We start from the raw sequence: 27,062 nt of genomic DNA, 5'->3' as shown, positions 1-27,062 counted from the left end.
AAATGGATTTTGAAGCAAAGACTGTTGAACAAACCTGATATTGGATGGAATTGTAAAATATTTCTATAAAATTACAAACATTAGACACTATTGTACTACTTAACAATGAGTATTAATTTTTTGTTTATTTAGTATTGTTACAGTAATAGTGATTTAAATCATTTTAAATCACAGCTGTAGTTTTAAATAGGATTGATAGAGAAAAAGAGGTGCTGGCTGCTATTACTCCATCACTGTTGGTGTAATGATATGTTTAGTTGTCTAGAATAGTGATAACAGAGTCTGTGCTGTCAGAGCAGCAGGGAGTCTGGAGATCCCCGTTATCTCCAGTTTCCTGCAGTAGAGCGCTTATAGTAAGCCTTTCCAAGGTGAAAAATCATACACCTCGCTTTTGTCTTTCCCTTTTTTCAAGTTTAGCAAAGTAAGGAGTAGGTTATGATGGAATTAACTCTGTGTTTGTGTGTGTGTGTGTTTGTGTGTGTGTGTGTAATCAGCTAGTTGCATGTCTCTTGCGGTGTTCTCTGTAGCGCCGCTGCAGCTCTCTAACATTCTTCCTTTGGCGCCGTCTTAATGCTGAAGGCCTTAGGAGATCTCCTCTGGATGGCTGCTGCCTGCTTCCTGCAGGGAAACACAATATGTAATGGATCAGTAATGACTGCCATCATCCAGAGCTGAGTCTTAAATATATGAAGCAAGTTTAAGTGCAATAATATAATGGTATTGATGAGTGAAAATGAAAAGTGATATGGTGGTACAGACGTGTCTCGCAGTGTGGTCCCTCCCATCCCCGGCATTCACAGCGATAGCTTCTGTTTCGTAGGACACACACGCCATCATTCATACAGGGGTTGGGCCTGCATAGATTCACAGGCTTTTTCACATCTGTATGGAGTAATAAAGATGTCAGAACTAAGTGAAAAGCTTAATAGAGATTAATAGAGACTGATATCAATGGTTTGGAGAAAAAGTGATGACTGTTATTAGCTGACAATGTTTTTAATTGTGAAGCCTTAACATTTAATTAGCACAATTAATATATTATTTTAATTACGTAGATTTGACATGACATGACATATGTATATACTGTATACAACATTCTGTCCATCAATAATAATAGACAAACACAAAACCAGATATTATTTGGGAGACAGAGATTTTTCAGCACATTGGTTTAAGTGTGTCAGGTACCACAGCATTGTTAAAGATTTTAAACAACTTTCTGTCACTGCTAGGTTGAGAAACCTAAAATATCCAGTCAACAGCAATCCTGTGGTCAGAAATTTTCCCTATTGATGGGACAGAGATGGTTTAATAAAAATTGTGCACAAAATGTGCTTTAGTCTTGAACCAACTGACATGTAGGTTTATCTAATGACTTTACCCATGCCATCATCACTCACTTAAAAAATACATTTGTTGTTTAAGGAAAATTAATTACAAGCACAAACCATTATAAAAGCCCAATATAAATGGTCTCTCCCCAGGCTGTGTACCTCAGTTACTGATGGATGCTATTTATGACATGTTAACATGCCTGTTTATATATAAGCTGTACAACTATGACTACAATGTAAGAGTATTTACTGTACTTTACCTGCACACACCATCTGTACCAGGACATCATCAAAGTACTTCAGGTCCTCATAGAAGGGCACAGTCATGATGTGATCCTCAGAGCCAGCAATGCGTAGGAGATGCTCACGCTGCACATCTCCAGTGCCAATCACGAACACAGACACACCATCGTCCCGGATCTTCTGAGCTGGTACCGCTGCGTCCTCAGCCCCTGTACCATCGGTCAGCACGACTATGACCTTGTTGACACCTGGTCGTGCCCCTTTTGCCACAGTCAGACTATGAGAGTGAACATGGAGCAGAGCTGAGCCAGTGGAGGTCATTCCACCTAAATAGGATGCCTCTCCCAAGGCTTTGAGCACAGCAGAGCCTGAAGCATGAGAGTCCAGCTCAAACACGGAGACAGGCCCCCGGCTGTACACCACCAGCCCCACCTGAGTCAAGTCACGGTTTATGTCAAACTGCACAGAGGCGCTGCGCACAAATTCCTTCAGGTGAACAAAGTTGTCCTTCCCGACATTTCCTGAGCCATCCATAACAAAGACCAGGTCCAATGCCTGACCCAGACATCCTGCAACATACAAAGATTCAATCAGTGACAGCTGTCATTGTGATCATAGTAAAACATGGAAGGCATTAAATGGTTCACTAATAAAGTAATGTGATGATAAAGAGAACAGAGATGAAAGCAATGTGGGATAATGGGATAGATAGCCTATATCATTGAGGGTATAGCCTATATCATTGTGGCAGCCCACTAATTAATAAACAAAAGCTTGTATTAAAGGAGCAGTTAATAAAGTCACACCAACTACATGGTAGCTCAGTGATTAAGGCAATAGATTACTTATCAGAAGGTCCTTGGGCCACCAAACTACCACTGCTAAGCCCATGAGCCACAACTGCTCAGTTGTATGAATAAGAAAAATATAAGTCGCTCTGGATAAGTGCGTCTGCCAAATGTTGTAAATGTTCATTTTTTACATAAGATGACTAAGCATGCATAACGCAATATAAGTACCCTGACTGTCCACACTGCAGATCTTGGCTTTGAGTTCTGGGATCTTTGCGTTCAATCTGTCAGGCAAACTGTAAGTCATGGTGCGCTGAGGGTTTCCTGTGATGTTGTTGATCTCAGCCTTCATCCTATCAGGCCCCAAGCCAATGATAAAGATCTCTCTGTCTCTTGCATATTTAGCAGACTCCACTACAGCATCAGCAGATGGAGTGCCAGTGATGAGCACCACTACGCGAGGCAGGTCATCTTGAACATCAGCATACACAGGGGCACTTTGGAAGCCATGTCGTGTGATATAGCGTAGCGCATGTCCAGTTTTAGCTTCTCCTTTTTGGTACTGGAGAGACTCCACAGCCTGGAGCAGCTTTACTGGGTCCCGGTGCTGCCCAATCTTAGCTTCAACCTTTACATCGCTGCTGTATTGAGCCAGGCCAATTTTCACAGGAGTGTCTGAACTCAGAACTGTCTGCACAAAGCGCTTCAGAAAGGACTTGAAACGTAGGAACCCCTCCAGAGTCAGGCTGGTAGAGCTTTCAATCAGGAAAAGCACATCCACAGAGCAGTCCAAAGACAGCACAGGAGCTGGAAAACAGGGGGATATTATTTAGGCATTGACTGACATGACCTTGGGTCCCATGCATCGCACAAAACCACACTGTTGCAAAAATACTTAGCATACCATGCTGTATTTATATTATAAACAGTGTATCTAAGGCCAGGTAAACAATATACTGTCAGGTGATAAATACATTGGTGCTGAATCTGCTACTTTTACGCCTTTCTTTAAAGAATAATAAGCATGACATGAATTAACAGTAACCTGAGACCAAAAAAAAATCTTCAGGTGGAGAGAATGGTCAAGCCTGACTTTTTGAGCTTTGTCTGATGTGTCATGGACAGGACAGGCCGAGTGTCATCACTTCCTAACTGACCAAGCCATTGCGCATTCTTAGATCAGAGAAACATGTTGACTGTTTCTATCAGTGATTCTCATTACCTCACCCCATTTATTCTAGTCTCTTATTTAAAGATACATTACCCTTCTTTATCTAGTCTTTTAACAAGAATGTGTTTGTATGTGTGTATGTGTGCGTGTGTGCGTGTATTGGGGTGAGGGGTAGGGGTGTAGAGTAATAAGAGAGTGGGTTCAGTTACAGGGTTACCAGTCCTGTTGTGTATTATTGCACAATGCAATAAAACTGAGTGTTGTGGGAGAACTTATAGGAGTCTGTGCTTTTTACTTAGAGCAAAATTAGACCGCCATTTTTGATCAGAGACACATAAAGCTTCAGAGGGATTGGAGTATATTTCAGTCAAGCATGACCCAGCCTGAAATCTGACCCTGACAATAACTGAAAATCCTTGCATGCCAAAGTAAATGCAAATGGACACGTATGCAAACAGGCAGGCCTGACAGCTGTGGCTGCACAATTAGACCAATGTGCTAAATACTAAATGCAAAACAGAGAATGATTTAATTGGTGGTACAATCTAGAAAGAGCAGCTCACCACAGTTGGGGTCACTTCCATAACCTGGAGGACACTGACAGTGGTATTTCTTCAGCCCTTCAGACACACACGTCCCACCATTCTGACATGGCTGGGAATCACAAGGATCTAAGCAGAGAGGAGAAGATGAAAACATTATTTTGCATACACATAGTACATAGTATATATATTTACACATCAGAACATTCCTACTCGTTTATACTATTCATTCCCACTCAGACACTGCAGCAGTATGTTTTTTGTAAAATACCATATCTTACCTGAGCATACTGTTCTGTGACATACTGTGGGGAGTACTTTGTAAGCACTGGTATATCTGTAACATATAAAATTATTAACACTGTATGTTTTTTTTAATAGAAAAGCCATTTTTAGTATGGATATTTGGAACTGATATTTGCCAAACAGCTTCCGATGTTTTAGGGATTTTCATTCCTCCATGAAAAATTTCAATTTTTGTGCATGAGTCATGATTGTTATTTTAAGGACATTTAGCGAGAGCTATCTTTAACAGAGTGTCTAAACTGAGTGCATCATAAAATGTTGCGTAAAAATAAATCGAATCATTCTGTATAATGTTTATTTCACGCCATTAATTTTGCCCATTCCAAAGAAGAGTGGCAATAATTTGAAAATTCTAAAGTTGACAATCTATTAAGATGTAGAGATATACGTGTACAAGTCTTTTTCTGAGAAAGGAACTGCACTTACCGGTAGTAGGGACATAACGTGGTGTATGGTAAGCTGCTCTTCGATCCCTTCCAGCACATAAAGTTGCCCTGCAGTTCTTTGATCATCTCCAGGGTCTTCCGTGAACAAGGTAAAGATTCCACCTGACAGCCTATAGACACAGACACAAATCACACTTGCAGGAAGCGCTAGGAGAATGGAGAGTATGGGTGCTTCAGAGATGAGCATGTACCTGAGGGGACAGCACTGCAGATGGAGGAGGCGGTGAGGCTTGTGTATAGTCCGTTTACAGTATCACTGAAATGCTCTGCAAAAAACACATGGCTCTCTGTGGGAGCGCTGGCCAGAGAGTACAGCTCTTCCCATCTGAGATACACAGACAAAGTTTACATTTATATTTGTGTATAAAGTGACTTAGTTGGTGCAGGAAAAGGATCTGAATCGGTCTCCCACATGAAAGTAAAAACATCGGATTGCATGACTTTTTTGTGGTGTTTTCTAGCGTCTCATTCCCGATCCGCACCATTACTCTTAACCAGATGTAGTGAGACATTTCTGGCAAGCTCTCTACAAAAGCATATACTGTGCCTCTTATTTATAGCAGTATTTGTATTTGTTTAGATCTGTTTGTTCTGAAAAATATACTTGTGTTTGGTTACACTGGTAACATACTGTACGTCGAGCTAAATCATTGGGAACGACCTCCAGTCACTCTGTATGACACGGATGGGCAGATGTGCTGATGGGTTTCTGACAACGCTGTATCTGTATCTGTTTCTGACAGGTGGGCTTCTGTACGTGTTGATATGTGTTGTAGACCATGTGTCTTTGGGGGCAATACGCATAACATGCTAAAAATCATTATTTTATGAAGCTCAGCTGGAACAGGAAGAAGAAAAAAATGCAGTTAAAATGCTTAAGAACAACTAATCATGTCTGCAGGGCATTTGTGCATTTTTGTGATTTTTAGCTGAAGCATGCAGGACAAAGTTTTACTGCCTTCTCTCAGCACTGTCAATGAGTTGTTTGACATCATACATGTCTACGGTTTCTACAGTTTGCCAAGTTGAAAACACAGATGTATAATTTCTGGAGTGTATTTCTTACCCTTTCTCTTTCTTGTGCTGTACTGACATGGATTTTTCTTCAAAAGAATTGATTGATTTCAGAATAATAATGCTACATAATTCTAAACATTTAACATAAACCAGCAAAGTAAAAGATTTTTTTAACTCCATATTCTTAAATAAATTTTGTTGGTTATTATATTATTATTATTATTATTAGTAGTAGTAGTAGTAGTAGTTTTAAATTACCTGTCTGATACTGATATTAATGGTACAGAGTAAAAAGAATACCCTCTTTGGTGTCATAAATAAGTTTGGATATGATACCTTGGATAACGCAGGCCCACGGCAAACAAGATCACTCCAGACTGCTTGAGTTCAGCGGCAGCCGGCTGCACCGTACCCTGGGACTTTCCATCAGACAGGAGGATGATGATGCGACGGACAGGGGAATTCCGACCGCCGAGGAACCCCTTCCTCATCACATACTTGAAAGCCAAACCGCTTTGTGTGCTCCCTCCTCTGAGTAAAAAAGGGGAAGGCTTCAAACAGCTTCTACTGATAACTATGTGGAGGCAGCGAGGTAAATGTTATTTATTAACTTCATTTTCTATGCGCTTACACACCTGCCCCAACAAATCAGCAATTAACAAGGTGTTAAACGGATGGCATCAGGCACCAGGATTAGGAAGTTAGATGTGCTCTAATTGAACAGAATACCATACTTAGATGCTCTTTAGTAAGATGATTATTATGGTATTTGCAGCATGAGCATGAGCATGGGAACCACAGCCATAGCTACAGAGAGTAGAGTCACTACATTGTGAATAAATACATTTTGCATAAAACAATTACTGCTATTGATAAGCTGTTATATGTATATGTATAGTTATACTGGAACCTTAAAGGTTTGTTTTATGCTGCAGTCATATTGATTTCCCCTATTCATAATGATGTGAATCCCTTACAGCTTCCATTGATCATTGCAATAATCTTAATCGGACTAATCGTGTTCATTGCCCATGTTAAAACTCCCAGTCCCTAAAACAATACTCTACTTAATCTTTTAGCCTTCATCAAACACAAGTCAATGCCTTACAGCAGTCGGCAGGTTTCAGGTTCCTTTTCTTAGTCACACATCAACACCATATTAAAACTCAACACTTCAACACAGAAATTATTTCATTGAACCAAACGTATTTTTCACTGTTGACAACATTCTTCTATGCCAAGTTAATCCAGGATTTCTTCCTTCCTGCAGCTGGTTTTGGAGATCTTGACAGGATATCAAGGAAAATCTGGCACACAGCCAGCAAGGCTCATACAAGCCCTAAGTTGCAGTTGTTCATTGGGGCCAACAAGTGCTAATGTCTTTATGAAAGTGTTCAGAAACGGTTATTTCTCCGCCAAAGGAATATATTATGTTCTGACTGGTGTGGGAACAAGCCATCTCTATGCAGCTTGGATGGTATAAACCTGTTACTTGGCATATTCACAGAGCTGTAGCCACATCATTGTACATCATTATCTCAGCCATGACACCTCATCAAACACATTTACACACACACAAACACACACAAACTGTGTGTACAGTGTAAACAATGGCCACCATGTCTGGCCTGAGGATGAGGATTCCAGGCAAAGGGTGAAACAAAACAAGAAAAATCCATGGTATGCTAACTACTGTATTACACAGCAGCTACCAACATTGCAGAGGGAAAGGCTTCTTCCTTCAAGACATATAGCTACTGTGCAGAATCTGTAAGTGCAAGATTATTGGGCAGCTAAATACGTTTAAAGTGGAACCTTTTTCCCATATACATGAGCTAATATGCTGTTGCTCTGAAAGAAAGAGTTTTCCTCTGGGGATGCAACCAAGGATTAGAGAGCCTTATAAACACTTACAGCTTCCTTACATAGCAGAACAACTAGCAGGACTGCTATTCACACTAGTGTATACCAAACAAACCAACACCGTATTTTTAGCTTGAGTATTTCTTGCTTGTCCCAGTAGATTGGTTCCTCTCGAGGTTTCTTTTGCTTTAATTCCTTTCAACTCAATGAATATTTTGACATTTTAAAATCCAGTTTTCAGCTAGCATGTTTTTTTTTCCAACAGAGTTTTTTAAACCATGTATATTTGGATGAATGTGTAGAACATTAAAAATTATTTTTAAAAACATTATGATGTTTTTACATCAATGTAGCTTAATATCCACTATTTTAAATTTCCTTATCAAGTGATGGTGTAACGTCTAAAGTGTCACACCCCAAATGAAACACGGATCAGTTTAAATGGTGTGTAAAAGAGGTGAAATATACATAAAATGTTTATTTAATACAGAATGTGTATGTGCAGGACTTATATACCTGTACTGTATTTTCTTGATGTGTTTGCTCAGTTCCTCTCTGCTGCTGTGAGAGTCGAGTGAGATTTCTATCCTGGGAGTTGAACCGAACTGAATGACTCCAACTCTCACCTGAGAAACACACAGGAAGCATCTAAAAAAAAGCACATACACCTGAGAAACATCACCGCTTTAAACCTGCACCTATTGTGGAAGCTCAGGTTAATGGGAGGTTGTTAGCTGACCGTGTCTGTGCCGATGTCCAGAGCCTCACACAGTTTCAGTACACAGTGACGGGACCTCTCGAAGCTGCCCTTCCCAACACTGTACGAGCCATCCATCAAAAAGAGAACGTCTATAGCTGCAGAGCACTTCATCACTGTAAACACACACATGAAAAAAAATAACATCAGTTTAATTTTTTTTTACACATAACTGTGTCATTTCTTATTTAAGGCATTTTTACAACAGGTCTGAATCTCTGAATCTGCTGAGTTGCTAATCTGTGACTTGTAACATGTTCACGCATATTTCACTACCATTCATTCTCACTTTCTTTCTATCCCTCTCTCTCTGTTTGTGTGTGAATGATGAGAGAGAGAGAGAGAGAGAGAGAGAGAGAGAGAGAGAGAGAAAAAAAATGGCACGTTTGTGCTAGGTATGCTAAATTATAATGTGTGTAGCTGTCATGCTGGAACCTGCAGCCTGCCATAAAGAGCATGATTATACAGATGGCATGTCAGTATTTGCAAACACTTGCAATGTGGACAGAAGGACATATTAAATACCTTCTTATAACTTTTTTCTGGAGAAATGGGAGACCCTTTTTAATTTCCAAGAGCAAAATAAATAAATAAATTACTTAATTAAATGGGGACATTTCTGATTCACTTTTGATAGCACTTGCTGGAAATATCTAAAGCCTTTAGAAATATCCATAGCATTTTATTAGGCTATTATTACAGAACAACATTTTTGGACAATGACCCTCTTTTAAAAACCTGAAATTTTCTTCACATTTTTGTTTTAAATGAATAATACACTAAGAATAATAGGCCGACTTCTTTGAACATTCCCAAGTGCATTATTGTAAGTTTATCATTTCTTATTTCAATCAAATAACCAATCAAATTTGTGTTCATTAAATAAAATGAATCAAATAAATAATGCATATCCATACAAATGTAATCACTCTGACACACATAGAATCTAATAAAAGGACTGGACTTGTGTCAAACTGCTGCTTGATTATCAAACATAGGAGATAGTTAATATCTCGACGCAGCTGAAATGTCTAGCCTTGATTGGAACTCTGATTTGATGTTCACAATGGCACAGAATTTAACCTTCACTAAAATAAGTGCTTAAAGTGCTCTGGGTTTAGCAGTTTACTCAGGGTCATGTAGTGCATTTCACTTAAAGTATTTATTTACAAAAGTACTCAGCCTGAAGCTTTCTTCAGTGATTTCTTGCACTTTCTTAGCAAATATAACATGTAAGAATCTGTACTGAATATAAAATTATTAAAGCATGCACGGTTACTATATATGATCGTTAGTTGTATATGTACCGATTATAAGTACAGTATGTGCATGTACTGTACATCTGTATATAAAGAGATTTGTTGCTTTCCACAGACAACTGAAGCAGCACAGAGGTTTAGACTTTGATAGCAAGACATGTTGTGAGCATGTGAACTGCACCACTGCTCATGCTGCAAGCAGCTGGTCTAACAGATCACTCAGATTAACATGGGAGGTTTCTGGATGTGGCGCCACTTTGTTCTGATGTACACTGGGTTTATGAGGGGCTCCACTTTTTTGTAAAAGGAAAATGCCGTAGGATATGTGTGTATATTTAAACATTACTCATTATAAACAGTTGGTATTATTTGACTCCATCTGTTTCTCAGGTGACCTCATATGGGGGTCATGGACCCAAGGTTATGAACCTGTGTTACAGACCTTTAATAATATATTTTCAGATACCCTGGAAAGATGGTGACATGCAGCATTACTATACATTTTGAGCTTGGCTACATTCTAACATGGACTACATTTTTTCTTTTTATTAAGGCGTCTGTTCAACTTTTAGCATAGACTCCAGCTGGAACAGAGCTTCTCAACTCTGTCCTATAATCTTAAGACACCTGTGATGAGAAATATGTAGTTCAGCTGAAGGGGTGAGAAGAAAGAAATGCCCACCACTGTTTTTATCAAAATAAAAATAAAATACTGCCTTTTTATAAATGCCACTATCCAAAACTTTGTAATGGTCTTTTAAGTGATGGTTCAGTTTTCATTGATGACAGAGTACTCACTTTCCGCTGCAGCGTTGATCTTCACAAGGGTTTCATGATTAGCCTGGATCTCCTGTGCAGCAAAACTACAGTGCACTAAAAAAAAGAGAGTACAGAACCTTTTTCACGAGCTCATGTAAGGCTGTGAATGGATAAGATCAAATGGAACATCACATCACAGGTCTATGCTGTAATATGGCTATTGGATTTTATTCTGTAACCAATACAGAAAAAGACATAATGCACATGTGAAATGAAAACCCGTTATTTTAGGGCAGCTGAGATGACCTTGGCCTCAGGCACTCTGTGTACAACTCTATCCCTGTGTCACCGACACCTGGTGCTCAACCCTTTTTGGAGGGATAATTTAGAGCAATCAGCATTCCAACAACGCCTACCGGACGGGTGGAAAACAGGCGCCAGTCTTGAGCTTACAGTCATCACTTCAGTGAGCAGAAAGCGGTACTGCTGTCCCCCACAAACACAATGGCTGATAGAGTGGAAAAAGCCATGTGAACAGCTAGGAAGGCGGACAGCCCTGGGACTCCCTGTGTCCACCTCTCTTAGTGAACTCCTGCAGTTTTGAATGTGTTCTACCTTAATCTCTTCATAGCTGTGTTATGTGCAAGAGTTTTTTTTTAAAGCTCTCCATGGTGATACAATTTAACCTGAGAAATATTCAGACACCCCAGGTTGCAAAACCCCTGCAGGCAAAATTATGAGGTCAGTAGAGCAACTCATAAATAGATTTTTAATCCCATTGATATGGATGAATGAATGCTGCTTTGGCCATATCACCATTATCCCAAATTCATCATTAAGTGTTGAATAAACAAGGAATTTAAAATGACTGGGAATGCTACAGTAGGAAAGTTATCAATGGCAGTGTGGTGTGATGCTATTACCACCCCTGTTGGTTACAACCCCTATTGGTTATTTTCAAATAACACTATGCCCTAAAGTATATATTTTTATCCATTTAAAAAAAATTGTCATATTTTATATTCATTTAAATATAAGCTCACAGCTGCAAACCAAGTTAGTTCCTGTAATCACTTATGTATCTGTGAACATTTGTTCCCTCACCAGCTTATCTTGATGACATATAGCCAAATGTTTACAGTCACCTGCTTGGTGAACGTCCCATTCCAGATTTAGTACCCATCTGCTGTTATAATAACCTTCACTCTTCAGGGAAGACTTTCCAGTAGATTTCGGAGTATGGCTGTGGGGATTTGAGCTCATTCAGCCACAAGAGCTTTAATGAGGTCAGGCAAGGAGCCCTGGGGTGCATTCAGGCTTCCAGTTCATCCCAAGGTGTTCAGTGTTGTTAAGGTCAGGGCTCTTGCAGGCCACTCAAGTTACTTTCATACTTTGTGTAAAGATGCTAGAACTCTGGTTTGAGGCACTGACTGTCCTTTCTCTGATTTATGATGTGTGTCTATTGTACATGAAAGGGAATGATGGGAGACTAGACTAGAGAAAGAGAGACGCTGTGTTCTTAATGCAAAAACCCACATCATATCTCATTTGTCAGGTGCAACAACCTTAAGGAAGATCTGCAGAAGGTGAACCTTGCATAGAGTGGGCCTGTAAGTCTTTTACAATATTTTATGTCTATAACAATATATACACATTTTTGTAAATAATATTATAATATTTGTTGCTGGTTATACCATATAGTTTAAGAATGAATAATACATATTGATAAATATTACAGCACAGTTCATAAAGAGAAACAATTAACACTGTTTTTGTGCTTTAGTCAAGACAGTGAGGCTCCACCATTGCCAAAGGCAGAAGCTTTAGATGTGAGTGCATTATTGTGGTTTGACAATAAAATTAAGTACAAAAATTAATATATAATATTAATATATATTAATATTTTCAGCTATGCTCGATTTTACAGTTCTTCAAATCATAATCAAATAGTGCATGTTATAAGAGAGCAAAATTTGACGCTTTACAAGATTGCGTCTCCTTTTCTGAGTCTTTTTATTTGTAACTTTTGTTTTTGAATTTGTTCCGCACACCTCCAGGACCTTTGTGATATTGTATAATATGTTATTACTTACTATACTCATGTCACATCCAGTTCATTCATTTAAATGTTTTACTGTACCATTTTTGTGTCTGACAAGAATCAGGAGACATTCTCCTGTTTTTCTCCTGAGGGTTTTGTTAATTAGAAGATGCGTTTAAGACGATAAAACCTCAGCAGTGATACAATCTTCCACGTTGTAGGATTCGATCAATGGAGAATGATCTGCTGGCCAATTTTATTTTACACAAATGTGTATGAAACCAGATTGTTTTCTAATTAATCGTATGCAAGCTAACGAGGCTCTGCTTTGTGCACATTGAACAGTTCTTACCTTGACTGAGCAAGATGACTAGGAGGAGCTGTATTCGGCTGCTGGGGCCCATTTTTGGAAGCCTATAATGAGGAGCAAACAGAAGTCATTTAAAATAGAAATGAGATTCATTCAGGAACCACACAAACTTTGAAGAGGCCAAACAGTAGAGCAAAAAGTAAGTGGTGACCATGAAAAGCCCGTGAGACCACTAATGAGGAAAGAAGCATCTGTAAATGACCACAAAGAGTCTCAGAAGAGCAAGTGAAAAACCTCTCTCACAATATATACACATGAACAATATGGTGGTGCACTTTAAAGTAAAAACAAGGGACCACTTTGAATATACCATGAATATGTTTGATAATTAATTCAATTGGTAATTTAACTCACAAATGGAAGCCAAAATGTTGAGCAATGACAAAACATTCACATTTACTTCACAAACTTAGTATGGCCTCAAGTGAGGAACACAGCGGAGATCTCACACAGGCAGTGGCCAAGCTCTGAGCTTACAGAATCAGCCCTGCTGCCGCCAGAGTTCATTAATCATTGACTCATGTGTGTTTACTGTAAAACAGTGAGAGACTCATAGCCACAGAGATGACAGGAACAGCATGGCATGAATCATCTCATCCCCAACACCCACAGACATCCCCCCACCCCGACTTGTTAATTAAACTTAAAAACACGCAAGCAACAGAAAATTCATCAGATGACTCCAGTGAATTGGAGCACACGTTTTATTAAATCTCTGTTTTGTTTATTTCCTTGTTTTTCTGTTATAAAGTGAAAGTGAAGTTTTTTCAAAGTACACAAAGTTTTTCAAAGTGCACAAATTCTATATAGAATAGAATAAGAAATACAAATACAAAGCAGTGATTAAAATCAGAAAGCAAAATAAAAACAATTAAAGATACATTAAATTATGAGGTGAAAATTAAGAAAAAATGCAAAAGATTCCATAGGCAAAAAATAATAATAATAATTAGAAGCTAAATACACCAAACAAAAGGTTAGTCTTCTCATAAATGTGGCCAGAATATGAAGAGCTCTCATGTCATCTGGAATTTGGGGACATAAAAATAAAATAAAATTAAATTAAATTAAAAAATAAAAGTTGAACGATGCTTCACCACTCTAGCTACAGTGAGAAGTGACTTTCTATTTAGATACAAGCGTCTATTTGAGTCTCTGAGAGCTCTCACGAGGACATAGCACACATTCAGCCAGTGCAGCTGCTTGGAGAACAGATGGAATATTTTCACAGCATTTTGTCCTCTGTTTACTAGCAATAAAGCGCCTTGCTAATCCAGACGATTAACACAAAGCTTTTCAAAGCTTTCAAAGTTTTTATTCTTCATAGATAAGAACTCCAAATAAGCAAGCATGTATTTTCTGACTTCCATTCAAAAATAACAATGATTACTGTTTTATCAGTATTTAAGGGAAGACATCCCAAACTTGATCGTCTTTAAACAGTCAAATAAAGAGCAAACAATCTAACTGTATTAAAGGTGTCAGGAGATTCTGTGAACTGGTATATAACCTGAACAAAGAGGGACTCTGATGAGCCAGTAGTAAGAAAAGGAAGGGGGTTGAAATGAGTCAAGATTACTGGTTTTTAAAAGAGGTATTGAAAGAAAGAGAAAGAGCTTTTGAAACTGTAAATAAACCCTTTTATGTAGTGCTTAATAATATTAAGAATGTCATCCGAGAGTAAGCTATTGTTTCAAAGCCTAATAGAAAATTTTGGGTAAAGGTCAAGAGGGCAACTTCAGTAGTGAAAAAAAAAGTGTTTCCTGGTTAATTGTTTAGAAGGTGGTGTTTTCTGCCCCACTGGGAGCTTGGAGTTTCTGGGGTGAGGTTTGGGGGTTGGTTAATCACGCTGGTTAGTCAAGTGTGGCAGAAAAGTCTTGTTAGGTTACGACTGTCAATTAGGCTGAAGAAGTTTCTTCACCCGCTTTTTTCTTTCTATAAATGTCCTAATAGACTGTAAGATTTGAATGCCTCCATTTTTGCTCTGAAATTTTTGCACTGGGATTAAAAAAATCTGATGTTAATGCATTCATTGTGTCTCGATATAAACTGAGAAATCAAAAGAGGATATGAGCTCGGAAACTGAATCAGCAGTAAAATAGCATTTGGTAATAACTTCCTGCTCATTATTGTACAGACATATCAATGAAGACACAATATTGAAAGAAATTCCAAAAGCTATAATGTCTAAACCATGCAAAAAAAAAAGGATAGATGGCCTTGTGGGGTTTATAATAAATAGCAGTAAATTAAAGTGAATAGTAAAATCTGCAATGTGTAATACGTAATCCAAATGTGCAGAAATCCTATATAGAAATCATTCATCTTAAGGAATGACTTTATTCTGTAAAAGTTTGAGGGATTCCTAACCCCAATTGATAAATAACCCCAAGAGTTCCCCACGAGTGTTCAGATGCACCTGCCTACTGATTAGCCAAAATAAATGTTCTATTAACTGTCTAACCCTAAAGGACATATTAGTTAAGTACAGCTTATTTTAGAGCAACGTCTGCTCTTGTTCATGATGATTCAACTGATATCTGAATATGAACTGTTTTCAGACTTTAACAGCCACACACCACCAGCGACTAAAGATCTCAAAGGAGAAAATACACAATAACTAGCTGTCACAACAAAAACCATGTTATCAACTTTAGTTTCTATAGAATCAAAGGCACTTCGGAGAGTTATACAGGTCTGTTCCGAAGATAGTAATCAGGAAACTATGGAGTATGCTTTTGATGTAGTTCTCAGCTCTTAGAACTGCACACTGATTAAAAAAACAAAGAGGACATAGGAAATGAAAGAATATGTGTTATGTCTGAGTTGGGCTGTTGTACTGGCCACATTCCAAGAGTAGTTGAGAACAAACTCTTACAGAGGGTAAAAAAAAAAATATTGCCTATATTGCATCAAGAAAATAAGAAAAACAGCAGGTACACAAACCAATCACTAGAGTGTAGAGTCAGGAGATTTTCCTGTGAAGAATTTTAGGAATCTATTTAGTTGCAGAAAGGAATATGATCTCTTATAGTTGATAAGCAAAGACATACTCTACAGTATTTCCTTCCTATTTATGGGTGACTGGAAGCAAACATTATTGTGACTGCAAGGCATACAGATTGTGGTCTGTATGGCATTCAAAGTACAGGACCACCTCTGTTAAATTTAAATGTCACGATAGCCATCGTATTCACAATGTGAATAGTGCGGCTCATGACGGTGCAAGAATGAGACAAAGATATATTTGTGTGTCTAAGAAGGGAGCTGTTTTCATGAATTTCTTACATTCCTGTCTAAAGCTAGGCTTTTTCCCCTTAAATGAACTTCCATCACTAACCACCATACAGTATATCAAAACATCAACGGTATCCTCTACTGACCACTGAGACAGAATTACCATAAAACACACAATCATATATCATATCAAAATAAATTGTGTGTTTATAACGTTATTGAAAATTTAATAAGGTATAATTTCATACGGATAACCAAAGAAGGTGTCTAGGTCCAAGTGCATATCTGTAAGTCACACTAAAGACACATTCTTTACTAAACATTAAAAATAATAATAATAATAATAATAATAATAATAATAATAAAGTTTAAAAATCTGTGCAGTTTTCACTATTCTATTCACAATTAACCTCTGAACTGTACTGTACTGTAGGTGCTCCTACATTATTATTATTGTTATTAAATAATAATAATAATAAACAAGGTAAGAGATTCACCCACATAACTCATCAGTCTATCACAGGGCACCATGCACACACACTCTTACACTAATTTACACCTAGGGGCATTTTTATATATCTTAGACAAGACACTTATTGGTTTGTTGTTTTTTTTCTGTGAAAGAAAACTAGAGAACTAGGAAACATATGCAAACAGAAAGAACACCAATGTGGTGCAATAATAATAACAATAATAATAATGATGATGATGATGATAAATAAATCACTACATTTGGGTTGCCTTTAAAGAGATTAATCAGGACAGAAAACCCTTAAAAGCTTCTCTGACCCACAACACAGGCAAAATCTCACTCATTCATTTCAAGCCATTTTTTTTTTTAAAACATCAACTAAATGATGAAGAGGAAAAGCTCTTTGTAAAAAAGTCACCCAATGAGACCGTAAGTATAAGTGTTTAGTGATGTGAAGCAGAGATAACAGATGAAGTTGTGCTATATTACTGTAAACAAAGTCACTAAGAGACCCTTATTTCACTGTCACACAGCTTTGTAAACTCAGGAAGGACAGAGGTTTATCATGCAATAGGTTTCATCTGGCCTCCAGGCTTTACAGACAGTAGTGTCAGTTCTACTCAGGTACCTTCCTTGTTTACTTATTTATACCTTTGCTAAACCTTGAACAGGTTGCACGGCGATAACAGTCGCATCCAAATACCTCTTCGTCAACTAGGAAAACGTCTTGCTGTCGGAAACAACTTAAAATCACATAAAAATATGTTTTTACCTGCTCACTTCGTGTCTTAGTCTTGTCTCAATTACTCCAGCGACTCTGTGCACGAGTTCATCCCAGTGAGGACAAGAGCGTGCGAGCGCGCACACGCACACATTCATGCGCGCGCACACACACACACACACACACACACACACACACACACACAAAGCGTGGGAGTCTTAAAAGACCCGCCCTTTTCAGCAACAGCAGCTCTGCCATAGGCATAAAACACTAATTTGCTTATATTACCCAGTAGTGCCAATGCAATATGCTTGGATATATAATAAAACGTTTTAGTAAACCCTTGAAATAACTTGATTAACTTTAATGATTTGAAATCAATGTAAAATCCAGCGATGCACTGTATAAATGCAGCCTCCATAAAACTGTCTGCTAATAGATGAGCTATATATTAAACGATAATCATTTTCATTATTAATTACAATATTAAATCTCAAAATTGTACAGCTTTACTGCAGAAGAAACACCCGAAACCAAAATAATGCAAATAACTTTATTAAAACATTTAACTAAAAAAGGCTAGTGAAAGTTTTTGAATAACGAGAATTTTTATGATTAAGCAAAATTATGCTAAAAAAACAAAACAAAACAAAAAAAAAACAGTAAGGATAAATGAGAAACAGCACACAAGCTGCCATCAAATTTGAAGTGGGACAAAGACTGCCTGTCTCAGAATTTGCTCAACACTCACACGATGTCTTTTACTAAATAAGGCTCCAAATGCACTTAGTGTCTTATTGATCATATACTGTAACATAATGCAACACACGCATGTAGAAAAGATGCAGTAAAAGAAAATATAAAATTGTAAACATTTTTCAACAAACTATAATGGCTATAAACTGTTAAACATATAAACTGTATGGCTTAAACTGTATAAACAGGCATAATTTACATAGGTCTTCCACCCGTTTGCTTCACAAGAAGTAGTAGCAACTCCTCAATTTTGTTAATCTGGGGAAGAATTATAAGAAAAGAAAGAAATTAAGATTTTTAGAAGGCAATTGGTTTGAAATAAATAAATAACAGCGGTTAGACAGTAAAAATGAAACAAGAAACAGTTTTCACCTTCTGCTCAAGGGTCACACAACAGCACGTAGCAGGAGCTGCAAAAAAATAAATAAACAGTAAATAAATAAAATTTAAAAACAACAGTATGAAGGTTGCAAAGTGAGCAACATTATTAAATGCAGAAGAAACCAATCACTTTCACGCCAATTTTAACAAATATCCTAAACCAACAATCTACCACATTTACTAAGTAATCAGGTTGTCACTGAAACCCACCATTACTGGTAGCTGTTGAATCTGGAGGGGTCTTTGGATCACCCTTTTCTGTGCTTGCAATCGTTGTCTTTGTATTTTCTAAAATCATACAAACAAACAAACAAAAAAAAAATTCAATCATACTTCTCTAAGTGATGACAACATTAACACCTAGCTACAAAAAACAGCTTCAGGCCAAAGGGTGTAAAAATACAGATGAAACAGCACCTGTGCACTAAAGAAACAATGTTTCTCCATTTTGATCAGACCTCTTAAAATGACCTGTAAAAAACTGAATTTGAAAGTTCAATTCATTCATAGTTTAATAAACTCATGATTGTTTAATCACTTTCTGATCAGCCTTCCAGGGTATTAGACAACACAGAGAAGCTACTTTATCTGTAGAATGTCAACATGATACAAGTCCAAATCTATAACGTTAGATAAGAGCAGGCAAAGAGTAAACCAAGAAATCTGTTTGGTAATTGATACTATAACCAGTGACCCTTTTCCCTTCCTGAAGAGACTAGGTAATTATTTGTTATCTGATACAGTAATGTTAAAGTAAAGTTTGTTAATAGTAGATGATAGCTGTGTTGTGTTGAGTTTGTTGTGGAATTTAACATGATAATCCAGCTGAGACGCTTTTTGAGAGAACACAAATATTTGGCCAGAGTCAGGAGCTGCTGGTAATTTTTTAAAGAAACACGAATTCCATGTGATTCTCTGTAAAGTAAAGCAGGTATCAATATGTGACTAGATATGTACCTTTTTTGAGACTTTGAGGTTTGAGATTCTCAGTTTCTGTAGGTAAATTATAAGCTGAGGCAGACGATGAAACACCAGCCTGTGTCTGCTCATATCCCTGGGCCTGTGTGTCTTGGGTCAATGATTTTGTGCTAGACTTGCCAGATTTCTTCAGTGCATCAACAATAATAGAGTTGATGCTGCTGCCTCCTTGGGCTTTGGGCTTGGTAACATTTAGCAGGTTAAAGGTGCCATCAAAATGATCCACAGAGGCCAGTACTTTGCCACTCATCTGTATACCAAAAAGCTCCAGGACCTCAGGAGGCCACACAGTCGGAAAGTGTTCATCACCTGGAAAAAGAAATTTACAAGGAACTTGCGATACCTTTTTAGCAACAATATGGATTTCAGGAAGGGTGTGCCCTGATTGACAACAACATTGACAAGACAGGCTTTCCTACCTGAAAGAGCACATCTAGCTATTTGAAAGGGGTGCTGCAGAAGTGCCTTCGGGATTGGCAGAAGGCTGGAGATGGAAACCTTCTCAATGTTCCCATAGTCTGCATAAATCACACCCGCATATTTGCTTGTAGCTTCCAACACAACAGCTCTGTACCAATTTTTATCACCTAATTAACAAAAACATTAAAAAAAGGTATAATTACAATTTTGGAGTAAATTAAAAGCAAACCAAACACTGAGTGTCTAGGATAACTTTAGGGTCACTATTCTGTAAAATTAGCCAATGCCAAATAAAAACAAACTTAAAACTTATGCTTTAGCATTCTTGCCAAAATTCCTCCCTACATACTGATTTAAGAGCAAAGGAAACATGCTATTATTTTAGGACAGACATGGAATTATTAGCTTTATCCAGAATTCTACCACTTTAGTTTTACAATGTGTTCTTTCCTGAGTGTCACCTGGTGTTTTAATAGTAAATCTTTCTTTATTACACAAAAAAGGTCTATTCCTAAGAAATTACTCATGATTATGGAAAAAAGTGTCACTTCAAAGCTTTGAAGAAATATTTCTGCAGACTGCATCACTTAAAAGCAACTGGATACAGTTACACTGTGTATAATAACTGCATTTAGCATTTGCATGTCTCAGGGTGTTTGTTAGTAGATTCTTTCTAGAATGACTGTGTTTTGGTTGACTTTTCAGTGTGTGTGACCTGAAAACTGAGCACAGCAGGCTGCTCCAGGTAAAGGCATGCTCTGGTTGGGCACGGTCTGTTTGCTGCAATACTTCATCACATCCGTCATAACACTCTGCAACTTCTCTATGTTCACTGTGTAAAGCACATGTAATAATACAGTCAACATATATATAAATATAAAGCATAATATTAAGTATACAAGTTGCGAACTTTATTTATACTGATCACTGATGCCAATTATTTATATTAAACAAAAAAAGGTTAATAAATTTTGCTATTTTTTATTTAAATATTGAAAATTTCACACCCTCTCTAGGATTCACCACATAGAAGAGACTCGGGCTGGTCACTGCTGCAACCTGAGGCTGGAAAGTCTCACTGTGAGGCAACTCCACGGTCTTCCAGTCCAGAGGAAATGAAGCAGCTACGTAAAAGGAGAACAGATGAATAATAGAAGAATCTCAAGTATAACTAGTCTATAATAAAAATTATTTATAATGCAACATTTAATAGTAAAGTAATAATCTTTGTGAAGCTTTCTATGCAATTTTATATAATTTAACTGGAGAAATTCAAATGATACAGACGAAGTGTTCATGAACTTGCATTCATTTGATGCGTCAGTCTGTGCTGTGGCAGGTTTTTGTCCAGTGGGTTTAACTGGCTGCTCAGCACACAGGTGATTCTCAGCAGTCACCGGTGCAGAAGATGCTTCTGCAGTTTCATTGAATGTGGCTGCTTGTGCATCAGGCTTGTTCTCCTGTCCCAAAGGTTTTACTAGCTTTTCTGCAATGAGTACAGCAGCAACGTTGTCACCGCTACACTCCAGCTCCACTCCATAACCTTTCTCAGTGACAGATACCACTGTGCCAGTGAGTTGCTTCCCCAAACACAGATTACGGAACTTCTGCACTGCATCTTTACTCCACTCCCCTCCTACAGGTTCAAGTCCTACAGGAAATGTGGTTAGGCAAACAAAATATAAGCAATACATAAGCCTGCCATGCAACACCCAAGTTTCTTTTGTTCTGGTTCAATCGGTAGGTCAGATACATGCTTAAATCATGCAAATGGACACACATCATACAAGGTATACCTGCAAGAGAACAACATATGGCCTGAAAAGGATGTTTGAGGAGGCTAGGTTTGATGGCTTTTAGATGGGCTGATTGTACTTTACAAGTGTTCCCATAATCTACAAAGAACACTTTGGCAGTTCCATCTCTCTCAAGGTCCTGAAGAATGCCCCTGTACCAGCTCCCATCTGATGGATAAACAGAAAAGCGTAAAGAGTTGAAATTTACATTTACTCGTGGTACATAGGCAAGCAAAATAATAGTAGTTTTATTTATTTTATTTTTTTTAACTTAACAGGAAAAAAAATACACACATTGCATAAAATAATGAATAGAGACATGTGTCTGACCACTGAAGCGAGCACAACAGGGTTTTCCAACAACAGGGTTGAAAGGAGTCCTATCAGCCTCACAGTGCTTCATCAGAGCAGTGGACAATTCTGCCAGGGTCTGCATGACTGTCATACACACAAGTAAAAATATTTATGACTGTCAAAACAGCATTAATGCTTTTCAAAACAACATGCAGACAGAGATAACAATACCATCTGCACTGTAATTGTAGCAGTAAAATTGTCCCGGATTATCCAGTACACTGATCACTAGCACCACCTTCTGGCCATCAGTGGGGAGTTCTGAACAAGACCACTCCAGTTTGTCTTCAGGATCATCTGCCAGTAGAATAAACCAGTGTGTAATACATCATCACAATAAAGTATTACAAGAGCTCATTTTTAAACTAAAAAGGTTAAGAGCTTTTTATACATCCTAACTGTCTAAAAATGTTTGTTATAAGCATTGCTCAGGATTGAAAAAAAATATATAGAATTGTAATGCAAAAAGTACTTGTTTATATTAATAAAGCATTCCAGATTGAAAACCAAAGTATGCACTCAGTAGCGTTCTGATTAGTTATTCACATTCCAAACCTAATTTGAAAGAGAGATAGTGTTACTCTACACAAGACTCTTTAGACTTACCAGGACATTTACATGCTTTCTCCTTTTTTGTCTCCATAGTTCCAGCAGAAGCATGACCTGAAGCAACCAGCAGCTCAGCTACATTAGTCTGAGGATCACTGGACTCAACAACCATTGAGACTAAAGCTGTTCCATCTCGCTCTCCAAGAATCTCCACACAGATGAAGCGGTTACAGACCAGTTGTTTCAGTGTGACTATTGTCTCCTCTGACCACACCTCTGAAGTGGGCTTAATACCTAGAAACAAGAATTAATTAATTATTAATTAATAATCAATTAAGGGAGTTTTTCCTTGCCAGTCACCTCAGGTTTGCTCATTAGGGATAAATACAAACACATTTAAATACAAGTCTAATATTGATCTTGAATTTTTGTATTATATTAATCTTTGTGAGAATGTCCATTGTTAAAAGTGCTAGACAAATAAATTAAAATGTAATCAAATATGAAGTTTTTAATTATTTGCGGGATGACAACTAAATGCTAACGTGTTGTTAACATCTAGAACACACTGATTTACTTCAAATAACTTTTCTTTGTTCAAATTAATATTTTATTAGCTATCTGACAGAAAGTACCACTAGAAAGTCCCAAAATGTTTTTGTTTTACCTGCCAGGGCACATGGGATTGCTTGAGAAGACAAAGCTAAGAGATCCATACTGATAGGACGCAACTGATTCAACAACACCTCTTCTGAATTCCCGAAGTCTATGTAACCCACGCACACACGATCCTCTGAGGAATATGCCAAGACTTTAGCCCTATACCACTGATTGTCCTCTGTAAAGAAACATAAAAAAATAATATGTATATTACTAAATAGCAGTCACTACAAGGCCACAATAACCTTAATAAGTCCTTTAAAAGTTCAGCCTCACCTGAGAAAAGAGAACAGCAGACAGTTCCAGGAGCAGGTCGAAAGTTTTCACTGGCCTGAGTCTTGGTACACAATTCTCCCAAACTCTTTTGTAACTGCTGAAGAACACCTACAAAAGAAAACCATGACAACAACCAACACATGATGGCATATAATAATGTTAAGGTTTAGAGTTATTCTATTTTTACAGTACTTCAAATTTGTTTAAAGGCTCTCACTGGCTCATCTGCCTCTAACTGGTTAAACTGAGATGGTGTGTTCTTACTGGCATTTTCTAGCTTCTGGCAGATGATCTCTGATGGGGACTGTAGATGTGTGACTATAGCTGTGAATGTATCTCCAACGTCTTGACTCAAGGGCTCAGGTGGCTGTGCCTCGGTGTTCTCATTTTTCCCATCAGACAAACGCTTGAAGATTTCAAATGATGCAGTCATTATAGAATCTTAAAAAAAAAGGAACAAAATGACACTGAATGAAAAAATAAATACACTAACAAACTGCTTAAGTCAGGATTCTTTACAAATAACTCACTGATATCTTGCTTGATGTGTGGCTTTGTGGAAGTGCTGTCCTTCAATGCATAGCCCTGATCAATTAGGAAAGTACTCATATTCTTACCTGTGGGCAAATTAAAACCCATGGTTAAGAATGCTGCCATCTTGCCACATAATTATTTAATTGATTATTAAACCCATTTGCTTATTTTTGTATGCAAGATGTTTTTGTTCTACCAAGCATGGACAGGGGCGCATCTACAGCAAACACAGAGCTAGTGTTCAGGACTTCCACCACAGTGAAAGTCAGACTCTTTCCAGCAACCAGCTGCCTCAATGCAATACAACATTCGGCTGTCCAACTGCTTGTGATTGCAGTTACTCCAGCAATACAACACTGTAGCGCCTGCAACAATTAGTTCATAAAACATAAGTGTTAGCCATTACAGCAGCTGGAATGATTACAGTTATCACACAATCAATTAAAAAATCCATGCTATCAGACAGGCAGAATAACCTACACATGGGGGTGCAGCATCAATATGTGCTGACAGGGGGCATATCTGGTCAAATTTGACCTCCTCTTCATTTCCAAAGTCTATGTAAAGCACTTTGGCAGTGTTGTGAGTCAAATCAACAAACTCTATTTCACCCCGATACCAGTTCTGAAATGAAATAAATAAAATCAGAAATAAACAATCAGTGTTTATACGAGAAACCTTGCCAATACTGTGAACATCCAAAATGCTCCAAACATCTAGATTATCTGACCAAAATATGGCTTTAAATAATCTCTTGTTTTTATAAGTTTACAAAAACTGTACCATTGTGGGTTTTGAAGGAAATCAAACAGATGCTCTTTTGATTTTAAAACCTATTTACCTGATCAACAGAGAATTTCACAGCACAGATCTCCCCAATTTCAGGCTTGTACTCAGACACAGGTGAACCACCATAGACCTTCTGTAGATTTAGAGTGATGTTCTTCATGGTCTCAACCATTTCCACTGACTGGATGTGGATGAAGAACTTCCCAGGGCTCTGCATTTCCACCACAGCCGCCTGAATGCAAGAATCGATCAGAAACACAGCACAGCACAGGAAGATACAGAAGGCTAAATGAAAAACCTACTTGGAATTCATCTCCTTTAGAGAGGTTGTTCTTGCGTAAATCACGAAGATAAACTCTGTTTGTTTTAACCACATGACTATTGATCATCTGGCAAAAATATATAAATAAAAATGATATAGCGCCATGCAATGAGACATTCGCATATATGTTTATATTCTGAACAATGTGATGTAATGAGAAACTGAAAGAAAAAATACTTTGGATTCTAAAACACTAGCTCCATCTTCACAAGGTAAAGTCAGGGACTCCGTTGGTTTGTTGCTGATACAAAACAACAAAATATAATTATATACAGAATAAAAAAAAGTAAAAAAATCATGTTAACAGCACTATATTCTAGATTGTACTACCTTGCAGTGTTTTCTTGAGCACTAAGTTTACAAATGTGGCGATGGGCCTTCCAATCCTGTGTCTGACAAGCTTCAGAGCAGTAGCAAATCCTTTTGCAGTGTGTGCACCTGAGATTACCTAGGATTAAATGCATTAGCGTAGTGACTCAGACATATACACCCCCATAATAAGATTTGTACATACTTTTTTTGAAGTAGAAAAGTGCAAAAAAAAAGGCATCTACCTTGCTTACTGCAATAATTACACAGTTTTGCAGCACCCTGGTTGCTAATTACAGGGGTCACACAATCTGGACTTAATGCAGGTCTTCTCAAAGGCAGGGTTGGCCTGACCATTGATGGAGAAAAGGCACGGTTCATCCTGTACTTTGTCACTACTGTGTACAGAACAATTTAAGTTTAAGGAACTATGCCTACAACCACTAATCCCCACCCCACACACCTCAAATTGGAATCTAAATAATCCGAATCATTTTATTCGCCATATATATTTCCATGTATTTATAAAAAACTATTTTTTTCTTGTGGTTTGTGAAGTCTTGTGAAGTAATGTTGGAAAGCATAACAAAATATGGTGACATTTTCATTAATAAATATTGGCAGTGTGTTTATTTTGCATCCATCTCATGTCTTCTATGAGACTAATCTCCTACTGCACAATGAGTCAAATTATTAAACCGACCGAAAAGGGTCGAGTCACTGAATCAACACTTACTAAAAAAAAGCCTTAAACAAGTACTTTGCTTTTTTTTGTATAATTACAAAATATATAATAGCAATAAAGCATAATTAGGCAATTATGTGAGGTGTTCAATTTGACCGTCTTGATTGTAGCTAAATTAGCTACGAGCTACTCGAAGCTAATTTAGCTAACTAACGGTTAAATTAGCACCGATAGCCACCTAAAGCCGCTCATTCAGCCTGTAAACAACTCCAATTATAAATTAAACGTTTAAACACATCAGTTTTGACAAACGGCATTAAAATGTGCTCGAACACGCTTTATTTTATAGAAATAAAATAACTATTAGCGCGAACATAGAAGCTTCTAGAAACCTAGCAAAGATTAGCAGCTAATAACGAAATAGAAAATATAACGTAAAACGATTCAGCTGGCTCCGTGTCTGTCAAATAGCATTGATACGCTGTGAAAAACTTTCCCTTCACTAATTTGCCGTTATGGATATAAGGAAAATTGACTCATTACGAATTATTCAGTAAAATTTTACCTCACCTATAAAATTTTCGCACGTGGCAATGAACAATCTTGAAGACTTTACCAATGCGCATGCGCAATTAACAGGCACCCTATCAAAACCTGCTTCTGATTAAACTCTACAATGACGGAGGGATCAGCGTGTATGTATGTGTGAAAAACTCGTATCCATATTAACATTTAAAAAATACAAATGTTTGTTTGTTTACTTATTTATTTACTATTTAGTAACAAGGCTGGAAAGGAGAAAATTAGAGAAGACAAATGATCTGACAGCTGGACATAACTTTTGTTGTTAAACTGTCTTCTAGATGACTGAATCTCTTCCTTTTAAGTCTTATTGCCCCCATAAGTGGGAAATGTTTAGCTAAA

At 37.6% G+C, this 27,062-nt stretch overlaps 2 protein-coding genes across 2 annotated transcripts; both read right to left on the bottom strand.

Annotated features, from left to right (window-relative positions):
• Positions 1 to 57: 57 nt before the first annotated feature.
• On the bottom strand, positions 58 to 17,457 carry vwa2 (von Willebrand factor A domain containing 2). Its single transcript, XM_060858293.1, has 14 exons — positions 17,381 to 17,457; positions 12,882 to 12,943; positions 10,528 to 10,602; positions 8,453 to 8,586; positions 8,230 to 8,339; positions 6,187 to 6,381; positions 5,025 to 5,158; positions 4,814 to 4,943; positions 4,363 to 4,418; positions 4,103 to 4,210; positions 2,597 to 3,175; positions 1,595 to 2,146; positions 760 to 882; positions 58 to 618 (listed from the first exon to the last, which is right to left on the bottom strand). Exons 2-14 carry the CDS (start codon positions 12,931 to 12,933, stop codon positions 491 to 493), a joined length of 2,376 nt encoding a protein of 791 aa, XP_060714276.1. The 5' UTR covers positions 12,934 to 12,943; positions 17,381 to 17,457; the 3' UTR covers positions 58 to 490.
• A 748-nt stretch (positions 17,458 to 18,205) lies between these two features.
• Positions 18,206 to 26,715, bottom strand: tdrd1 (tudor domain containing 1). The gene is made up of 24 exons (XM_060890201.1): positions 26,709 to 26,715; positions 25,699 to 25,851; positions 25,475 to 25,592; positions 25,322 to 25,385; positions 25,125 to 25,211; positions 24,875 to 25,054; positions 24,514 to 24,657; positions 24,230 to 24,398; positions 24,030 to 24,116; positions 23,764 to 23,940; positions 23,500 to 23,607; positions 23,231 to 23,401; positions 22,621 to 22,857; positions 22,186 to 22,311; positions 21,991 to 22,098; positions 21,661 to 21,828; positions 21,177 to 21,515; positions 20,872 to 20,988; positions 20,580 to 20,696; positions 19,864 to 20,031; positions 19,424 to 19,753; positions 18,677 to 18,754; positions 18,458 to 18,495; positions 18,206 to 18,343 (listed from the first exon to the last, which is right to left on the bottom strand). The coding sequence occupies exons 2-24, from the start codon at positions 25,832 to 25,834 to the stop codon at positions 18,281 to 18,283; spliced, it is 3,330 nt and encodes a 1,109-aa protein (XP_060746184.1). The 5' UTR covers positions 25,835 to 25,851; positions 26,709 to 26,715; the 3' UTR covers positions 18,206 to 18,280.
• Between the last annotated feature and the right edge of the window lie 347 nt (positions 26,716 to 27,062).

This window comes from Tachysurus vachellii, chromosome 2 (assembly GCF_030014155.1).
Source record: "Tachysurus vachellii isolate PV-2020 chromosome 2, HZAU_Pvac_v1, whole genome shotgun sequence".
NCBI classification, from domain to species: Eukaryota; Metazoa; Chordata; class Actinopteri; order Siluriformes; family Bagridae; genus Tachysurus; species Tachysurus vachellii.
The sequence above is the reverse complement of the archived record's forward strand: the minus strand, read 5'-3'. Positions and strand labels throughout refer to the sequence as shown.